General features: G+C 44.8%; 1 protein-coding gene across 3 annotated transcripts in view; it reads left to right on the top strand.

The window, feature by feature from the left end:
- GALNT10 (polypeptide N-acetylgalactosaminyltransferase 10) overlaps positions 1-21,100 on the top strand; it is a 225,299-nt gene that overhangs the window by 123,321 nt on the left and 80,878 nt on the right. For all 3 annotated transcript variants that reach the window (XM_029216105.1, XM_029216104.1, XM_029216103.1), the window contains exon 4: positions 14,620-14,786. In XM_029216105.1, the coding sequence (XP_029071938.1) occupies positions 14,620-14,786 (167 nt within the window). The remainder of the gene's footprint in view (positions 1-14,619; positions 14,787-21,100) is intronic.

The raw sequence follows: 21,100 nt of genomic DNA on the forward strand, positions 1-21,100 counted from the left end.
TAGATTCCTTGGTGAATTCTACAAAAATTTAGGAAATAATACAAATTCTACACAGCTCTTCCAAAAAGTTAAAGAGGATGGAGTATATTCCAACTCATTGTGAATAAGCCAGCATTACCCCGATACCAAAACCAGACAAAGACAACACAAAAAAGAAGATTACAGGCCAATATCTCTGATGAACAGAGATGCAAAAATCCTCAACAAAATATTAGCAAACCAAATTCAGCAATATGTCAAAAAGATCATACAACCGTGATCAAGTGGAATTTATTCCAGGGGTTTGAGGATGGTTCAACATCCACAAATCAGTCAACGTGATACACACCACATTAATAAAATGAAGGATAAAAACCATATGTTCATCTCAGTAGATACAGAAAAAGCATTTGGTAACATTCAACACCCATTTATGATAAAAGCTCTCAATAAAGTGGGTGTAGAAGGGACGTATCTCAACATAATAAAGGTCATATGTGACAAACACACAACTAATATCATACTCAGTAATGAAAAGTTAAAAGCTATCTCTAAAATCGGGAACTAGACAAGGATACCCCTTCTCGCCACTCTTATTCAACATAGTATTGAAATCCTAGATAGAGCAATTAGGCAAGAAAAAGAAATTAAAGGCATCCAAAATGGAAAGGAAGAAGTAAAATGGTCACTATTTGTAAATGACATGATTTTATATACAGAAAACCCTAAAGACTCCACCAAAAACCTATTAGAAATAATAGAATCCAGTTGGAAATGGATTTGTTATCGTGGTTTGCTAAGCATTGCAGTATCCACAACATCCGGATAAAAGGGTAGGGAATCAGGAAGAGGGAGAGCACTGAAGGGGAATCGCTCCCTGGACCCAGAAGAGCTAGAGGCTGAGAACCTATTGAGGGACCACCACCTTCCTCCCATGATAGTGTGGCCTTGGTGTTGCTGGGGGTTGAGAACCAGGAAAGCCTGATGTTTATAAATATCTGCAGAAACAGACTGGGAATCTTCTGGAATGGTGATGAAAGCTCAAGCAGGAAAGGCCTGGGATGTAAAAGAATTGAGTTTTTCTGGCCCAGAAGGCATCACCAGTTGTGCATTCATGGGACCCCAGGGGACCAAAGGAAGCTGTTGGCAGAGCTGCTGTCTGTGTTCTTGGGCTCCTGCTGCATGGACACCTCATGAATGTATTCAGAGCTAATTAAATCAGGAATTTAAGGCAACCGTGTATGTGTGTTAAGGGCTCCTTTCTCATTCCTCCATCCCCAATCTGTTGCCCACCAAAATGCAGCCTCCTCCTACTCATTTATACTAAAATGATCAAATGTCAGTCCCTGCCTTGAAGAGATCTCAAGCCTATTAGTCAGTTGAAAGTTTCTCTGCAAGTCATTCACTCATTAATTAAGCAAATACTTATTGGGTGCCTACCATGTGTGTTTATTACTTCCTAGCCTACTAGTGTAGGCTAGTCCCTGGGAAAACAGCAATGAACAAAATGGGCAAAATTTCCTTCCCTCCTAGAGCTTACATTCTACTGGGCTGGGGAGGTCATAAACAAACAAATCAATATATTTATTTTCCAGTGATGTAGGGAAAGAAAGAAGCAAAGTAAGAAGTAGAAAAAGTGATGGGAGAGGCTTCCCTGGCGGTCCAGTGATTAAGACTCCATACTTCCACTGTAGGGGGGCGCAGGTTCGATCCCTGGTTGGGGAACTAAGATCCCACATGCCGTGGGGCACGGCCAAAAAAAAAAAGGTGATGGGAATAAGGTGTATTTTATATCAGTGGTCAGGGAATGCTTTGCTGATAAGATGACATGTGAACAGAGAAATGAAGAAGTGAGGGGCCTAACAAGGCAGTTAACTGGGGGAAGAGCCCTGCAGGCAGAGGAAACAAGTACAAAGGCCCTGAGACCATCATGCTTGGCTGTGGTACCCAGTGAGCCAGGAGGAGAGATGAGAAGCAAGGCTGGAGGAGTGTCAGGGTCATGGTGGGGCTTTGGCTTTTACCAAAGTGAGTAAGATGGGAATCCCTGGAGGGTTTTGAGCAGAGAGCGCCATGATCCGATTTTCACTTTCGAAGGATCCCTTTGGTTGCTATGTTAGAATAGACTGAGGTGGCCAAGGGTAGAGACAGGGAGAATAGTTAGGGGTATATTACAGACTCAGACCACGGTGGGAGTAGAGATTACCAGTGGCCGCATTCTAGATATACTTTGAAGATGGAGACTACAGAATTTACTTACAGACAGTATAGATATGAGAAAAAGAAAGGAATCAAGGATAACGCCAAGGTTTTTGGCAAGAGCGACTGGGGAGATGGGGTTGCCATTACAGAAACGAAGACTTTGGGAAGAGCAGGCTTGGGGGAAATCAAGATTTGTATTTCAGTCAAGGTTAAGATGTTCTAAAAACATCCAAACGATGATGTCAAGTAGGCGGTTGAATAAATGATGCCATTTGTGTTGTGAAAAATGGAAATGGTGGTGGGATCCTTTTTTGATTATATTATACATTATATTGTGGTTTTAATTAACTCACTTTCCTTGAATAGCAAAAAATGTCTGAGGCATAACAGACAGTAAATCTAAAAATGACCCAGGATCAGCTGTGGTCTGTGGTGTGGTGTGCAGGATGATAGTTTGTGTGCCACATTCAGGTCAAAGTGAGGGTGGTGCACACCTTCTGCCATCTACAATGGGAGTGAATGGCTGGAGTCTGTGCCCACCCATCTCCCACCCCCCACCCCCACAGTGCCAGGAGGTATGTCAGACCCTCTGTACAACAGTGACAGGCTTGGAAGATACATTTAGTATGTATTAGCAGTTCTTACCCTTTTTATCTTGATTTGTATGGTGGAGTAAGCTCACTTGACACTCCTGTAATGGAGTGCTTGAGTGTAAGATTAGCGCCCCAGAGATCCTCAGGATGAGAGAGATCCAGACTCCCTAGTTTGGCAGGTTGTTAGCAAGGCAGTTGTGTAGGGAGGGGCAGGGGGCAGAAGGAGGCTGTAGCCTGAATGATTTGTGAGCTGGGAAAGGAGAAAGTCCAGGTTTCTTTGTAGCATCACTGGTTCTACAGGAAACTTCAGTCGGCTCTCCTCTGAAATTAAATTTCTCTCTTCTGAGCAATAGTGTTTCTTCTAAGACAGCAGTTATTGATCCATCAGACCTAATATTGGGATTTAAAGGTGCTCATAAGCCTTAAAATGAAATGGCAGCCAATAAACTTTCTCAAATTGACTCGTTTTCTTGTAATTTTTAAAACAGATTTCAGTGAATTCAGCCTTTTGGTGAAATTACGGAGATAAATGGCTTATACATAAAAATGGCTGCCTGTCAACTGAAAATCAAACGGGCATGTATCCCATATGATTTATGCTGGGTGAAAAGCACTCGACATCCACATGAGCTGTTGTGTGGTTTGTGTTCTTTTATCATTTCTGCAAACAGATACGTTTTCTAAGTCTTCTTGAAATGGGTGCTGTGTTCTCCATGAATAATAACAACACCTGCCATTTATCTAGTGCTTGTGCCAGGCATCGTGCTGAGCACTACACAGCCTCAGCTCACTTGTTCCCACTTTGAGGTTTGGTGTGACGACGTTTTTCTTTCCTTTATGTCTCAACATCATTTTCTCATTTACAAAAACTCTGTCACAACTCTTTTGTGATTCTGGCCTCTCTGAAATCGTTTGTGTCTAACAGGGATTACTAGCTCCATTTTACAGATGCATACACTAAACCTCAGGGAAGCTGAGTTCTTTGCTCCAGTTCACACAGCCTGTAGAAGGCAAAGGAGACTCACACCTGGACCCCAGCCTGTGCTCCTTCTGCTGCATCACACAAGACCGAGACCCATTCCTCACAGGGAAGGAAGCAGACATTTTTACATTCGAATCCTTTGTGCATGAAGGTTCTTGGGCCAGGCGTAGCGAGCAGGGTTGGCTAGATAAATGGACACAGCCCAGACACTGCTTGAGTTGCCTTTCACTCCCGCTGCTGAAGGTAACATATGCTTGTCCAGGAGCAGATAAATCGCCCTCAGTAAAATTGGTTACAGAGATGAGTTTGATTTCTAAGTGGTATTGCCCTCGAAAGGGTTTAAGGAAAAAGAGAATAATGACTGGAAGATAAAGACAATTATCAATTCTCTCCCTTCATTAAGATGGTATCACAGGCAGAATGATGATAAGAAAAGCGAAGCAGCTCAGTTTAGGAGCAATGTGACATAGACTAGAACATAATCCCTCCCGATTGTAAGCCTCCTTCTCCACATCTTTTTGAGGGACAAAATCAATAGTGCCCCCACCCAGCCAGCCACCTGCAACCCTGAATCTGCCCAGGTAGTGAATGGTATCAGTTTAGCATTCTGTAGACTTTTCCTTTGTTTATGCAACATATGGAGACATAGCAAGAGGTTTGGGGTTTTTTGGTTTGGGGTTTTTTTCCCCCACAAAAATGTGGTCATACTATATGTATTTTATTCTACAGGTAGGTTTTTTTTGCTTATATTATGGTCACTTTTCTAAGACATTTCTAATAGCTGTATAATGTTACACAGGAATCTCATAAATTCAACCATTGCTCTGTTGACAGGCATACAGGTTGTTTCCATTCTGGAAACACTGGCAAAAACATCCTTGAACATGTTTCTTTACATTTTAGTTTCTTCTTTTCTCCTCTTGTCATGAATCATGAAGAATCTTGATATTAAAGCCCATTTCCTCCTAACCTTGTTGGCCTGGCATCTGGCATCTAACGGGAGGTGTGGTCCTTACGGTGGTTATTTCATGCTGATAATTCCGGGCCTCTTGACCTCACCTACCGTATTGATTAACCAGAGTTCCTCCTTCCTGCTGTCAGCCTGTGTTTAAAGTTTGAGCACAGGGAACACGTTGCATGTTACGTCTGCAGAAGGACCAGTTTTATCATGTGGGACAGCCATGTAAAGAAACTGTTGGATTTTGCTGTGTGCTTTAAAAATTTTTGCTGTTGTTGTTGTGGTTTTTACACCATTCTCAAAACTAGATATGATCTGAGCAAAGGGCTTTCCAAAATGTGAGTTCAAAGGGAGAGGCAAAGACTGCACAAACCAAGATCCTTTAAATACTGCTCGTACCGGAAGTCTCTGGTACAGGTTAGGGGGCACAAAACGGGATGAACTGGTGGTGCAGAGGTGCATAATTAATACTAATACACTTTGTTATTCTCTTAACTGCCTGTTGAGAGGAGGGAAGAGCAGGTGGGTGCAGCAAAGGCTCCCCTAAATGGAAAAGGACCTTCAAAAAGATGTCAGCCTCAGCACATGTTGTCACACTAATTTTCCGGCTCCTCTGGTTCCAGCCAGACTGTGTTAAAGAGAAACCCACGCCTGTCTCATCCCCCACAGAGCGGGAGAGAAGGGCTGGGGAGCCGAGCCTCAGCTGTAGAGAAAAGGCTTGCTGTCGGGTATGTCAGGAGAGGGCCCAAACCTGCATCTGGAGGGATGATGAGGGTGAAGGGCAGGAGTTTTTCACACTCTGCCCACTAAGATCCAGTTTCTTCCTTTTGTTCCAGAGTCTGGAGCTATTTATAACTTCCACTAAGCTTCTTGGGGGCTCCAGAGCCCATAAGACATAGTCTTCCTGGGAATGTTGTATTATAAGGAACTGTCCTTTATATAAAATACAGAGGGGAGAATTTCAGAATTTTGAACTTAAACCATTTGCTGGAAAATGACCTACACCGTGGCCTCGGGGAGGTGGAAACTCACATGTCTGAGCCAGGTGCTATACCAGGTACATTCACATATGGTATGTCATTTATTCCTTGGGACAGCCTTAATAGGAAAGAGTTATATCCCCGTTTTACCCACATGGAACCTGAGGCTTAGGGAGGCTGTGACCTTCCCCAAGTGACACACTTCTAAGTGACAAAGGTGAGATTTGAATCCGGATCTGAGGGTCTCTTCAGCTCATGTCCCTTCCCTTACCACAGTTTCCACCTTGGAAAGTACCCTTACTGAAGCCCCTTGCCCTTTCCTGGGATGGCCATCCCTGATTCCAAGAGGATTGAAATCAGGAACATTCTCTTTGCTATGAGTTCTCCTCCACATTTACCTGTCTGCAAGGCTGGAGCTAGCTACTTCTCCCTCCTTGTGGCTGTTTTAATTGTCCATTCTCACCTAGTTCTCCTGTCATCCTCCTGGTGTTACCATCCCCACTTCACAGATGAGGAAACTGAGTCTCAGCAAAGGATGGAAAGCTGCCCCAGGTCTCACAGCTGCAGAGTAGCACAGTCGGGATTTGAACCCAGGCCCAGAGCACTCTTGCTCCCTTAGGCACATACAATATTGGGTGTGTTCATGGACTTGCACTTCTTTTAAAAAAATATATCTATTTATTTATTTATTTTGGCTGCGCTGGGTCTTAGTTGCGGCATGTGGGCTCCTTAGTTGCAGCATGCAGGCTTCTTAGTTGAGGCATGCAGACTCTTAGTTGCAGCATGCGGGCTATTTAGTTGTGGCATGCAGACCCTTAGTTGCAGCATGCAAACTCTTAGTTGCAGTATGCATGCGGGATCTAGCTCCCCCGACCAGGGATCGAACCCGGGCCCCCTGCATTGGAGCAGGGAGTCTTATCCACTAGACCACAAGGGAAGTCCCTGGACTTGCATTTCAGTTTGGTCTGTGGATAGTGTCCCATGTTAGGGAATTAAATTTTTTTTTTTACGTTCCCTTCAAAATGACTGGATTGTTCTTTTTCAAGGTTGACTTGGAGAGAAAATTTTTGAAATGCTTCCCTTTGATTTTGACTTCTTTTCTTTCTTATTGTAGTGCTCCAGCATTAAACCCTGAGGGTACATGTTAAGGGCCAGTATATTCGATTCATCTTTATGCCCAAGGGCTCAGAATCCTTTAGGGAATATTCAACTGCTCAATCCCCAGTGAGTCCTCCTACTGCCTCCCACCCCCCACCTCAGCCCTCAGCCCAGGCCACTTTCTCCTAGTCAGTGAGTGATCAAAGTTCTCTTCCTGCAGCATGAGAGAGGCTGCCCCCTTCAGGTCAGAGGGAGCACCTGGGAAGTTTCTGCCTCAGTCCTTCAAAAGCCATCCTTAGTTCCAAAACAGATTCATGTGACTGATGGGGCTTAGAGATGATCCAGTTATATCAGCAAAATCCTTAATAGTTACAAGTGACAGAAACCTAACTCAAACTGACTGAAGAAAAGACAATGTATTGACTCACATAACTGAAAAGGCCAGGAGTAGGCGATGGCTTCTGCCAGAGCTGGATCCAGGTCCCTAAGTGATGCCATCAGGAACCTCTCTCTCCAACTCTTGGCTCTGTTTTCTGTTCTGCTAACTTCATTTTAAGATAGGAAACAGTCTGTATGGTGGCCCCAGGCAGATCAGACTTCTATCCTCCCACGTTCATTTTCAGCAAAAAAGAGCTTCCCTCTCTCCCAGCTGTCTCAGCCAAGATTTACTCTGATTTACAGGTGCCCATCCCTGAACCAACCACAGGGGCTGTGGGGCTGCGATGCTCTGGCTGAGCCAGGCTCTCTTGCCCACCCTCAATGCAAGGCAAGGACCTCCGGCAAACCCTGTGAAATTGAGGGCTGGGAGATTCCCCAAGGAGAATCAGGATGCTCTTACCAAAAGAAGGAGAAGGAATACAGAGCAGGCACGCCAGACTTGCCCTTTGTCCAGCTCCCTTATCGACATAAGGGGAACCCGGGGTACGGCAAGAAGATGGGACTTGGAATGTTGCATGGCAGAGCAGAAACCAGAAGCCAGGATTTCAGACTCCTACCTAGTTCCCTCAGTTTTTGTTTTTTTATCTATTCATTCTTCTTTTTGCTTGTATAATTAATAGTACATTACCTCTATAAAAATATTTATGTATACAGGACAGGTGGGTTTCATCCAGGCTCCAGCTCTTACCAGCTGTTTGACCTAAGGCAAGTTATTTGACCTCTCTGCCTTGTTTGCGCCTCATTGTAATGGGAGTAAGATAGTCCCTACCTCATAAGAGCATTGTGACAATTAAATGACTTAATGCATAGAAAGTGCTTACAAAGTGCTTATTATGCCCAACATAGTAGAAATCCTTAACAGATATATTCTGTTATAATCATTGTCATCTTCCAGCTTATTTTTAAACTGCTATCAGTACTCTGTAGTTCGAATTTTTCATCATTTATTTAATCTTTCCCCATTGATGAACATTCACTCTGTTTCTACTCTTTTCACCACTTCGAAGTGTGTCAAGAAGCACCCCTGACCGTGCCTCTTGGTCCTCACGCCGTGAACATCTAACTCAACTCTGTCCTGTTGAGGTTGGGACCTCATCAGACTGTGAACCAGATAACAAGGGAAGTGCTTGGGCAAGCGGTGGGATGTTTTGCACTCAGCTCATAGTCGTAAGGTTTGAAATACCACAGTTGCCTCTTCCTTTATGGTGTCTCCTGGGGCCAGAAATACTGAGCCAGGGGGGCACCAAGGTTGATGTCATGTGATGGAAATGTCATGTGTCCCTGCTTTGACCTTCTGTGAGGGCATCGCTCTGCCCGTTCCTGCCCCCGCAAGGCCCCTTCTAAGTGTCTCTGGACCCCACTCTGTATCTGGGGACCCATGGAGACTGGGAGGCCATCAAGTCAGTGTGCCATGTGCCATGTTGTAGAAACAAATATTTGTTCATAGAAGAGCTTGGAGGAAGACATACCCTAAATGTTTCACGGAGGCCAGCCTCCGGTGTCAAGATGTTGAAGTCATTAGCAGTTGTCTTTTAGCCTTTCTGTGTTTTCCAGCCTTTCATAGTGAGCAATTAACCACTTTTGTCATCAAGAAAAATATTATAAGCATTATTTTAAGTAAATACTCTCTAGATTTGAGGCTTGGATCCAAGTCACTTTCCACTAGGGGCTCCATTTCCTCATGTGGAGAATGGGGTTAGCACTCCCAGGTTTGTCTCCCTCCCAGGGGTTGGTGCAGCTTAGAAAAAAGGGAGAGTGTGCTATAAACCATCAGGCACGATGAACTGGGGAAGGAGGAGGTTATTATTGTCTGGTCGTAGCCAAACCCAGCCTCTTTGCATTGGGAGCAGTGCCCCAGTTGCCCTGTCCCGGAGACCACACTCTGAAGGCATCGGGCAAAGGGATGCTTTGCGTTTATCACGCATACAAGGACTGAGCATACTCTGCTGTCCAGTGTTGAGATCTTAAGACACAGCATGCAGACAGGTCTTAAAGGTGACGCTAAGATGGGGGTGTCACTGGGGTGGGTGGTGGCCTTCTCTCTTCCTCCCTGCCACCCCCAGGCCTCCTCTGCTGCGATCTGAGGCCTAATAAGAGGAGGAGAAATGGGGCTTTTCACACGGTCTCCCAACAGGGAGGTGCCTGGGGGCGAGTCTTTGGAGCCAAGTTTCCTGCTGGATACTGGAGAGATTCATTTGAGCACGGCACACAATTTTTTATTTGAACCAGTAGCCTAAGCTGGGACCAAACTAATGACTAGTGCCTGTGGCAAAAGTTGAAGTGCCATTTTGTGTTTATTTTGTAAATAAATGAGTGGATAGTTAGAGGAGGGAGAAAAAGAGTAGACCCTCCTCGCCTCCCCAGAAGCACATGATCAAGGCTGAGCCTTTTATTTAAGTTCTGAATAATTTTTAAATCCAGGATTGGGTTAATCTAGAAGTGAATTTAGTCTGTTGTCGCATCATCTGCTTCCCTTAGTACATGATGGTGTTTGTGTATCTAGCTGCAGGCTGTGGGCCCCAGCTCTGGGGTTCAAGAGAGCCAGGGCTCTCTGCGCCGTAATAACGCTGTTGTATTTCACCCCATGGACTCCAGGCAATTTATTACAGCTAACCCCCCCTCCAACCCTGCCGCAACGAGTGAGCCTCCTGCAAAATTGGATGGAAGGCAGGAGCTCTTGTAGAAAATGAGATATTACCTGTCTTTCTTGGCCACAGAGGATGCAGCCAAATTAAGGGAAAGGGATTTTTGAGAAGAGGTGCTTTCGTTCATTTGTAAAGGTCGACATAATGAAGTTGGAAAAGGCTCCCCCAGAAGACTGGCTGAAATGATCAAAGGGGTTAGAGAGGTGGGGGAAGGGGCGGAGGAGGGCCCGGAGGTGGGGCCTGGATAAAAGCAGCCCAGCCAGATGCAGGAGCAAGAGGGGACGTGAAAGAAGGGGAAAGAGAGAGACTGACCTGTCTGTCCATCAATACTGGACTGCCAGAATTAGGGGCACTCTGTCCGTGCAGCTGTAACTGGGCTCACAGCCAGACACCATGGTTTCATTCCTGCCCTATCCTACCCCCCAGCTTCCCTTGGTGCCGCTAGCAGAGGTAGAATTTAAAGCTAAGGAGTCCGTGGACCCTGACCTGTTTTTTTCCTCCCACCATTTCTTTCTGAAAATTGTCAAAGAAAACTTGAATGAATTGCACACAGAACACTCATCGAGATTCCCACCATCGAGATTCTGCAATTAACATTCCTCTAATGATTTTATCACATATATTATATATTTTTAAATATTTAATTTTATATATTATTTTTGGCTGTATTGGGTGTTCGTTGCTGCACGCGGGCTTTCTCTAGTTGCCGCGAGCAGGAGCTACTCTTAGTTGCGTTGCGCAGGCTTCTCATTGTGGTGGCTTCTCTTGTTGCGGAGCAAAGGCTCTAGGTGCGCGGGCTCCCGTAGTTGTGGCACGTGGGCTCAGTAGTTGTGGCGCACGGGCTTAGTTGCTCTGCACATGTGGAATCTTCTCAGACCAGGGCTCGAACCTGTGTCCCTTGCATTGGCAGGCGGATTCTTAACCACTGCGTCACCAGGGAAGTCCCAAGGTGGGCAGCTTTGTTATTCCCTCTTGGCCTGCCAAGAGCCAAGCTCTTTTCTGCCAGCTCCCCTTTTCTGGGCCCTGGGAAAATCCCTAATATCTCTGTTGAAATATACCCCAAAGATGAAAAGAAATGAAGAACAAAAGGAATCTTAAATTTTCTGTAATCATATTGTTAGAAATAATATTAATATTGCTTTTCTGAAACTGTTATAGGAAAAAAACAAGCAACTGTTAATGTTAAGAACCTAGATTTTTAGCAAAAGAGTTAGAATATGTAAAACCAGACAAAAACCTAACAAGAAGAGAAAACTACAGACCAATATCCCTTATGAATATAGCTGCAAAAATCCTCAGCAAAATGCTAGCAAACCAAATTTGGCAACATATAAGGAGGATTATACACCATGACCAAATAGGATTTATCCCAGGAATGCAAGGTTGGTTCAATATATGAAAATCAATCAATGTAATACATTATATTAATAGGATAAAGAACAAAACCCATATGATTATATCAGTAGATGCAGAAAAAGCATTTGACAAGATCCAACACTTCTTCATGATAAAAACATTCAACAAACTGAGAATAGAAGGGAGTTCCCTCAACCTGATAAAGAGCATTGATGAAAAACGCACATTAACATTGTATTTAATGGTGAAAGATTGAAAGCTTTCCCTTCTAAGGTCAGGAGCAAAACAAGGATGTCTGCTCTTGCCACTTCTATTCAACATTGTACTGGAGTTTCTAGACAGTTAGACAAGAAGAAGAAATAAATGGCATCTAGATTCAAAAGAAAGAAGTAAAATTATCTGTTTGCAGATGACACTGTCTTGTGTATAGAAAATCCTAAGGAATCCACACCAAAAAAATGTCATTAGAACTAATAAGTTCAGCAAGGTTGCAAGACGCAGGCTCAATATAAAAAATCTATTATATCTCTGTACACCAGCAAGGAACAATATGAAAATGAAATACATATTTACTAGTCATTTCTCCAAGGAAGTTATACAAATAGCCTATAAGCACATGAAAATAAGCTCAACATCATTCATCATTAGGAATATGCAAACCAAACTATAATGAGATACCACTTCACACCCACTAGAATGGCTATAATCAAAAAGATGGACAATAACAAGAGTTGGTGAGCATGTGAAGATATTGGAACCCTCATACATAGTTGGTAGGAATGTAAAATGGTGCTGTCACTTTGGAAACAGTTGGCAGTTCCTTAAAAAGTTAAACATGGGGGCTTCCCTGGTGGCGCAGTGGTTGAGAGTCCGCCTGCCAATGCAGGGGACACGGGTTCGTGCCCCAGTCTGGGAAGATCCCACATGCCATGGAGCGGCTAGGCCCATGAGCCATGGCCTCTGAGCCTGCGCATCCGGAACCTTTGCTCCACAATGGGAGAGGCCACAACAGTGAGAGGACTGCATACCGTAAAAAAAAAAAAAAAGTTAAACATGGAGTTACTTTATGGCCTGCAATTCTACTCCTTGATATATACCAAAGAGAATTGAAAACATATGTCTACCCCAAAACTTGTGCATGAATTTTCACAGCAGCATTATTCATAATAGCCAAAAGGTAGAAACAACCCAAATGTCCATCAGTTGATGAATGAATAAATAAAATGTGTTGTATTTGTACAGTGGAATATTATTCAGCCATGAAAAAGGATGAGGTACTGATGCATGCTACAACATGAATGAACCTTGAAAATATTATGCTTAAGTGAAAGAACCCAGACACAAAGGCTACATGTTATATGATTCCATTTGTATAAAATGTCTAGGATAGGAAAATCCATGGGAACAGAAAACAAATTAGTGATTTCCAGGGACTGGGGGCAGTGGATAATGGGTAGTGACTGCTAATAGATATGAAGTTTCTTTTGGGGGGTGATGAAAATGTTCTGGAATTAGATAGTGGTGATGGTTGTACAACTTTGTGGATATACTAAAAATGACTGAGTTATACACTTTAAAAGGGTGAATTTTATGTTGAATTTTATGGTATGTGAATTATATCTCAATAAAAAAGAGATACAATATAAAATTAAGGTTTAGTAAAACTGTGTAATTTTATGTTTATGAAATTGTATATATATATGAAATTTTAGCATAAACTCATCTATTAAAATATATTTGTAGTGCTGACCACCGTAAAGGCGTAGAAGCCATAACCAACATAATAGTAATGAATGCACTTAGTGCCCATATTGCAGCATCCAAATGGTTATGTTGATAATATTAAAGAGCCAGGGTTCCTTGGCAGAATGGTTGATTCCAGGTTAGAGCAGGAAACATACAAGTTGAGCCTGGAGAATCTTTTGATACCTTTTGTCAGAAAACAAAGAAGCTGTCAGTACTCTGTGACCATGTGCAAAGGACTAGGAGCCAACTTGAGAAGACCGCCTTGGGCTAAAAATAGGCTTATTTGGGAACCAAGAAGAATAATACTAGCGTTGAATTGAAACATATTAATTATGTTAAAAATTATGAGTTCATAATGAAAACAAATAATTGGCCATCTTTGGAGGATGCTAGGGAACCAGGTCCTTCTGAAAATCGGTAAATTAAGAATCAAGAACTTAGCCTATCTTTCCTATATTTCAGTGTAGCCAAATAGTTGACATGGTAAAGTTTTTCTCCATGGAAGTATTCCAGCTAGTAAAGAAAGAATGATAGCTTTAGAAATCACCATTTTGCAAACCCCTCATGAAATAAAGGATTTAGATGCAAATCATCTTTGGCCACCAACATCACAAAAGGAAAGACAACTGGACATTATGTGTTTCCCAAGGAATGCTCACACCAGCACCTATAAAGAGGCTGCCAGAATATCTCATCGAATTAGGTCAAGCCTCTAGATCTAACTACCAGTTTACAGGAGGCAAAGTGGGGCAGACAGAGGAACATGTTGAGAGACACCACATCAATGCAGGAAGCAAAATGCAGACTGTGGGAAATACTATAGAACAAATGACCCAGTTTCTTAAACAAATGGTAAGGGGAAAAGAGACCTAGGAGATGCATCAGCTAAAAGCAGTAATGTGGGCCTTGTCTCGATGCAGATTTAAACAAACCAGACACAAAAACATCAGGGAAGTTTGAACACCAGCTAAATATTTGCTGATACTAAGTAACTATGTTAATTCTCTGGGGTATTACCATGATATTAAAGGCCCACAGGAACAGGGCCTTCTGCCCCCAAGCTTACCATGGGGCTGGTGGAAAGCAAAGGAGAAAATGTGCCCTCTGCCCACAGAGCCCAGGGAGGGAGAGAAGAGGGGCCAAGCCAGTGAAGCCCAGTTTATTCTTCCAGGTTTAAGGACACGTGGTTTCTCCTCCGTAGAGAGGAATGTGCAAGGGGTGGGGAGAGAGACAAGAGTGTTACTGAAGGGCTATCTTCTACATGGAATCATGAGGATGGACAACCATGTTCCTATCACAATTGAGGCATAAACAAGTTAGTGCATGTAAAGCACCAAACCCCGGTGCTGCTCCGTCACTGTTGGGGGTTGTTGTTCTGTAACTGCTCGTGTACAAAGCTGGGTGGGGGGGTCATGTGTGTGTGTGTATATCCCTGTGCACTCTGTGTGCAGGGATTAGAGGCAGGACTTTGGGATGCCAAGTAGAAGAAAGTTGTGAAGTGACCATGATGTCCCCAGCTTTCACTCATTGCCTGAAGCCTGGAGAGGAAGTAGGAATTGCAGTTAACTGAACCACGTGCATGAGTTCTCCTGGCAACATGAGAGCTGAACCTGTCCTCTCCCTGTCCCCCCGTGTCTCCCTCTAGCTGCAACAGCAAACGCTACTTGGAGACGCTCCCCAACACCAGCATCATCATCCCCTTCCACAACGAGGGCTGGTCCTCCCTTCTCCGCACCGTTCACAGCGTGCTGAACCGCTCGCCCCCGGAGCTGATCGCCGAGATTGTCCTGGTGGACGACTTCAGTGACCGAGGTAGGGCCCATTTCACCCAGCTTCCCACCCTCCATACTCCGTTCAGTGACTTGCCAAAGGGGTGGTAGGTTTTCCCATCTTCAGCAGCGCCAGCATATGGGCCACCATGTACTGATACTTGAGGCCATGAGCCTGGCACTGAACACAAGTTATCTTACTTAGTCCTCACAACGACCCATGAAATAGGTTCTGTTTTTATCCCATTTGTATCAACGTAGAAGTGCATTAAACTGCAAATAATAGAGGACTTTAAATAATAGCTCAAACAAGTAAGGGGTTTATTCATTTATTCATTCATTTGATAATGAGATCCAGGATTGGTACAGCTGCTCGAGTCTATCATTGGAGAACCAGACTTCTTCTCTTTTCCCACTTCCTCATCCTCATGGTTACAAAATGGCTGCTGTACCTCTGGGAATTCTACCTTCCAGGCAGGAAGAAGGAGGAAGGGCAAAGAGAACAAAGCCTCTTCCTTGGAAGACTGCCTTCTTATTCAGGAAAGTCTCCCCAGAGACTTTTGGCCAGAACTCTGACATTTGGGCGCCCATATCTGCAAGGGTGGCTGGGAACGTGAGTGTTCTGATTTTTGGCCTCTTTAGTAGAAATAGGAAAAGAAGTGGGTTAGAGAAGGTATCAGGACAGCCCACCTACAGTGTCTGCCACACCACTTTACAGATGCAGAAACTGAGGCTCAGAGAGGTTAAGTGACTTGCCCTTGGTCACACAGCTCTTAGATGGTGATGTGGTGACCAAGTCACATCTGTCTGACCCCACGCACATGATCTTAACCACTAGACCACACTGCAGAGCCTCTTCGCTATGGGCCTTACCCATGGGTTTAAGAGACACAGAGGTGGAGCCACAAATGAAATCCAAGAAGAATTTGCCCTCCAGCCAATGGTCTCAAGCTTATTCTTTGTATCAGAGCTTTCACCACTTGCAGGAAAATCAAGAGAAGCCCTTTCCTCTCTCACTTTCTTGTAGAGGCACTAATAAGTAGTGAAGAGAGGGAATCTAAGTACACTCCAGAATAATCAAAGCTGAGCTGCTTGCTGCCCCGTTTTAGTACTACACCCCACTTACGCGGCGGGGTGTGTGTGTACACACATATACATACACACACATTTTGAACTCAGTCTCTAATTCTCGCCGTAACTCTTTTTTTTTAAAATTATTTTATTTATTTATTTTTGGCTGCATTGGGTCTTCGTTGCTGCACGCAGGCTTTCTCTAGTTGCAGTGAGTGGGGGCAACTCTTCATTGCAGTGTGCGGGCTTCTCATTGCAGTGGCTTCTCTTGTTATGGAGCACGGGCTCTGGGTGCCCAGGCTTCAGTAACTGGCTCGCAGGCTCTAGAGCGTAGGCTCAGTAGTTGTGGTGCACGGGCTTAGTTGCTCCGCGGCATGTGGGACCTTCCTGGAACAGGGCTCGAACGCGTGTCCCCTGCATTGGCAGGCGGATTCTTAACCACTGCGCCACCAGGGAAGCCCTCTCCCCTAACTCTTGACATACACTCATTGTCATGGGACCCTTTACTTTTCCTTCTTTGCTCTTATCACATCAGAATTAAAATATAAATAAGTGTAACATGTGAGCATTGTGTGTGTAAACATTGGCCTGTTGTATGTTTCCTCTACCAGATTCCACATTCTGAGAGCTGGGACTACCCCATCAGTCTTGTTCACTACATATCCTCAACTCCTTGGGCATATAGTAGGTGCTTAATACATGTTTGACAACTAAATGATCAGAGCTCGTTTCCTCTGTTCCCTTAGTACTTCTGCCATGGTTACAATAGCATCCATTATATGAGATTTATTTGTGTCCCTGAAGTGAGGTCTGTGAAGTCACCTGTGGGTGTGTCTCCTTGTGTCTGTAGCACCATTCTTTAGCAATAATTACCTCTTTGATCCTGGCCCTGTCACTTATTAGCTCTGTGACCTTGACGCAGTCACTTAATCTCTCTGTGCTTCAGTTCCCTCATCTGTAAAAGGGAATCTACCTCTTAATATGACTATTAAGTGGGTTAATACATGTCAAATAGTTAGGACAGTACAATGCACAAAGTGAACATTAGAAATAAACATTTAAGCTTGGTATTATCATTATTACTATTAACATTATTTACGGCTAGTTTGTTGGAGGGGGTGTCAGGGATAAATGTACAGACATGGAGGTATGGTCTCCCCCTTTCCGTGGGTGAAAGGGCTTTGCAAATTGTAAAGCACTAAAAAAATGTGCTATTGTCCCACCTTCCGCCTAAACTGTCTCCCCATCCATTCACCATTCCGGGGACCATTTCTATGTGCCAGGCCCATACATTATCTCATTTATTCTTGACGACAGCCTCTGAGGGAGACCCTGGGGTCTCTGCGTCTCCGACAAGGAGTTGGGGTCAGGTGACTGGCCCAGACTCACACAGCCAGTCAGCAGAACACCCAGACCCGTGGACTCAGAGCCCCAGACCCGTGCTCTACCGTTGCCTTTCCTGCCTTTCGTCCTTTACCCCTCCTCCTCTCCCAACCTCATCCTTCCCCCAGTTTGGGCCCACTACCCCCAGGCCACGGGCTCTCAGCCAGGTGGTGAAAATGAATATAAATGAGCATATTGCTCAAGTCATTAACTGACGTCCATTTACTGTGCTGCGCAGACACAGCCCCTGCTGCTCGGGGTGAGCGCCCGAGCCTTCCCTCAGGTTCTTGAGAGCCACAGCCGTGCGGACTGCCCTCTGCACTTTGCTCTCCTTCTTCGTGTACCAGCTGCCGCAGGGCCTTCTGTTCTGGAGCACGCCAGGCTCCATCCTGCCTTGGGGTCTTCTCGTGTTCTTCCCTCGGCCAGGACATCCTGGAAGCGCCGGGCTCCTCTTCATCTTCACTTCGGTCCCCCGCCCCTGCTGCTGTGCTCCCTTCTCCACGTAGGGTCACAAGGCTGTTTGCTGACCTGTTCATTATCAGGCTTCCTCATTAGACCATTTGTGGTTAATAAATGTTTGTGAATTAGTGAATGAATGAATGAGGGGGGCAGAGAAGAAGGGAAAATATATGGCAGCTACAGCTGTATCCACACACGGGGAAAACCATCACTCACAACAGGGTCGTCTTCAGTCAGCGAGATAGATGTGGCTGTGGAAGACACAGAGGTTCCTTTGGTGACCGGCGCTGGCCCACGTCTTTGGGTTTCAGGTTGAGGTCCCTGTCGCCTGTTTTCTGAAACATGGGGCAGACCCATAACACTTGGCAGGATCCATCTCTGAGCATCACAAGGCATTAGTCCTCCAGAGGGAGAGTGAACCCGGCATCATCCAGATTAGAAACAGCAGCTCTCCTTGCTGGGTTAGAAAAGAGTTTCAAGGTCATCCAAGGCTACTGGCTTTGAACATGTGCCTCTGAGCAGTAGGGGGCCCAGGAATGCGTCAGGGAGCACTGTGAGGGCTGTGAAGAACCTCACAGGTGCAGGTGGGGTTCACATACCTCTCCTGGCATGGTCCATATTTGGTTTCTGGAAAATTGTTCACTAAGAGGAACTCCGCTGCTTAAAAATGTGTGAAAATTGCAGATGTAACAGCCTACTCATTGTACAGATGGGAAACCTGAGTCCTGGAGCAGTGGACAAGCTTAACTAAGAGCGCATGGCCAGCTGGTTGCAGAGAAGAGACAAGAATCCCCTCTCTGCGCTCCCAGTACAGCCTGTCCCCTCGTCTTAGCTGTTAATGTGAAACATCTGCAGAAGCACATTACTGTTTTCTGCCCCCCAGGATGCTTCTCAATACATCATTTTCCATTGTACTAAAGAGCAAACTTCTTGCTAAAGAGAGCTCATTATCAAACACAACCAATCCTGGACCATAACGGTTTATGCTCCAATATCCCAATTTCCTCAGTGTTGTACTCAGTGCTGAAAATAACGTGATCCCCCCTCCCCCAATAAGAAAAGACTGTAACAGCCTTGAGAAAGAAAAGGTAAATTATATACGAATGACATTCACCAAGTAACATCTATTTCTCCAGAGAGCAAAAACATTAACCCAATGCAGTACCGTCCCCAAACCCTAATAAGATAGAGAAGAGAATGAATACTGTCCCATTTCACAGACAGGAATGAGAACTGAGGTCCCTGACTGTTGCCCTTTTTTCTCAGTGAATCGGGCATGGAATGCAGAGGAGAACTCTTACCCCTTGCCCCTCAGTCCTGCCTGCACATTAGCTGTCAGATTTTGCAACCTGCATTCTTCAGAAAAGCAATCATTCTTCTTGTTTCAAGAAGAAATTCTCAAGGCAGCTTTGGAAGAAAAACTTAGCAGTGATTGTTTTAAAAATGAGATTTGAGAGAAAGAACTTCAGAATTCTAGAGAGGCCTGTCTCAAGTACGGCAAATATGGGCCACCGTGAAAGACGGATTCCTCTGGGCCACGTGAGCAGAGGCAGTTCTCAGAGTTGAAATTCATAGATGCTAACTACAGGCTTGATTGGCGCTGCCTGGAAGAAGGCATTTTCCTCTGAAATGAGCCTCTTCTAGGATCCTCAGGGCAACTAATTTTAATTTGGCTGAGGGTCGAGACCTCGGGTAGGAGACAAAATTGGAGCAGATGAATTCTTAAAATAAGATCCAGAGCTTTGTGCAGGCAGCACTGGGGACTAGAGTGAAGGCAAACGTTGGCCCTGGAATAATCCTGGCCCTGCTTGCAAACAGAGCACTGCGGAGTTTTCCAGGGGCCTCCAAAAGCTCTTCAAATGTGGGGGCTTGGCTTGAGGATGAGGAGGACATAGAGGTGTTTTTGCACTAGTGGGAGAAAGGTGAGCATGTAGGGTGGCAGACCTGCCTCCAGATTACACTGCCCAGATAGGAGATCTTTATTAGGAAAATCAAGAGGGGTCTTTGTTCATTCGTTTCTTTCTATTCTCCTTCCCCTCCCCATTTCCAAACAATATTGGTTTTCCAAAAATAATAGGATATGTAGACCTGGATGGGATTATTGTCTTTGGATGAACTGTGGGCCACCTGGAATGATGAGGTGCAGAAACGAAAGGCTATGATATGATCTCACTGACATCATTTCCCCCAACGCAGCTCCCCATCAGCAAACAAACAAAAGCATACACATGGAAGGGTTCCCTGAAAGGAGGTTCTTAAGCAAGCAAGCGTTTGTGGAGCTATCAACAGATTGTTGGCAGTGATTGGTGCTGGAGGGAGTATGGACATTGCAGGGCCCATTAGTACACATGGTAGAGGCTCTCACCATTGAGACCAAGGTCCCAGGTCTTCCTTCTATGATGGGCTTATTAACTCTGACCTGCCCTGTCACACCATGCCAGTCCTGGAGACACGTCAAGGAGATCCGTTTGCCCTGACCTGATTTGCATTGCAACGTACCACTCTTGACACGAGCCCATCAGCATCTATTCCTCGTTTCTTGTCATCTCTCTCAAAGCCTTAGTTTGCTTCCAGGACCACCACAACTGTTGGGATGGCCATTCCCCACTTTCACTGTATTGTTTGGGTTCTCTTCACCTTGAGTTTTGTGCTGCTGATTTTGTTTTTCTCTACATTTGTCCCGATTTCATTCATATTCATGAAATGACTCTGTGCCCGTCGCTGCAGCAGGTGCTGGGGCTACAACGGGAATAAAATAGACTTCTCTTCTAAGGCTCACATCCAGCAGGGCAAACATACAAGGTAAGGGGCAATCATAAGACCATGGAGTATGTGCCCCTTGGTGGAGGTCCAGGTGCTGTCGAGCACGGAGAAGATCAGGGAAGACTTCCCAGAAAAAATTGCAGCTGAACTCGATCCTAAGGATAAGCAGATACTTCTCCTTGGGGTAGGGAAGGGAGAAGAATGTTCCAGGCAGAGGGAACGTCATGAGCACAGGCTAGGAGTCAAGACGGAAATGTGGAAAGCGCAGAAAGAGCCATCCATCACCTCATCACCTGGAGGCAATTACTGTTAACATTTAGGGTTCTCCCCTTTCCCAGTGTGTGTTTTTTTTTTAATAGGCCTTATTTTTTAGAGCAGTTTCAGGTTCACAGCAAAATTAAGCTGAAAGCACAGAGAGTTCCCATCCACCCCTCCACCCCCTGCACATATCCCCCCACACCCACTCCCTCATCAGTGTCCTGCACCTGCATCAGAGGGGTACATTTGTTACAATGGATGAACCTACAGCAGCCCATCATTATCGCCCAAAATCCATAGTTTATATTAAGGTGCACGCTTGGTGTTATATATTCTATGGGTTTGGACAAATGCATAATGACATGTGTCTACCATTATAGCATCATATGGAGTAGTTTACTGCCCTAAGAATCCTCTGTGCTC

The sequence above is a fragment of the Monodon monoceros genome, unplaced genomic scaffold, assembly GCF_005190385.1.
Source record: "Monodon monoceros isolate NGI ecotype Baffin Bay Population unplaced genomic scaffold, NGI_Narwhal_1 Super_Scaffold_12, whole genome shotgun sequence".
Taxonomy (NCBI): Eukaryota; Metazoa; Chordata; class Mammalia; order Artiodactyla; family Monodontidae; genus Monodon; species Monodon monoceros.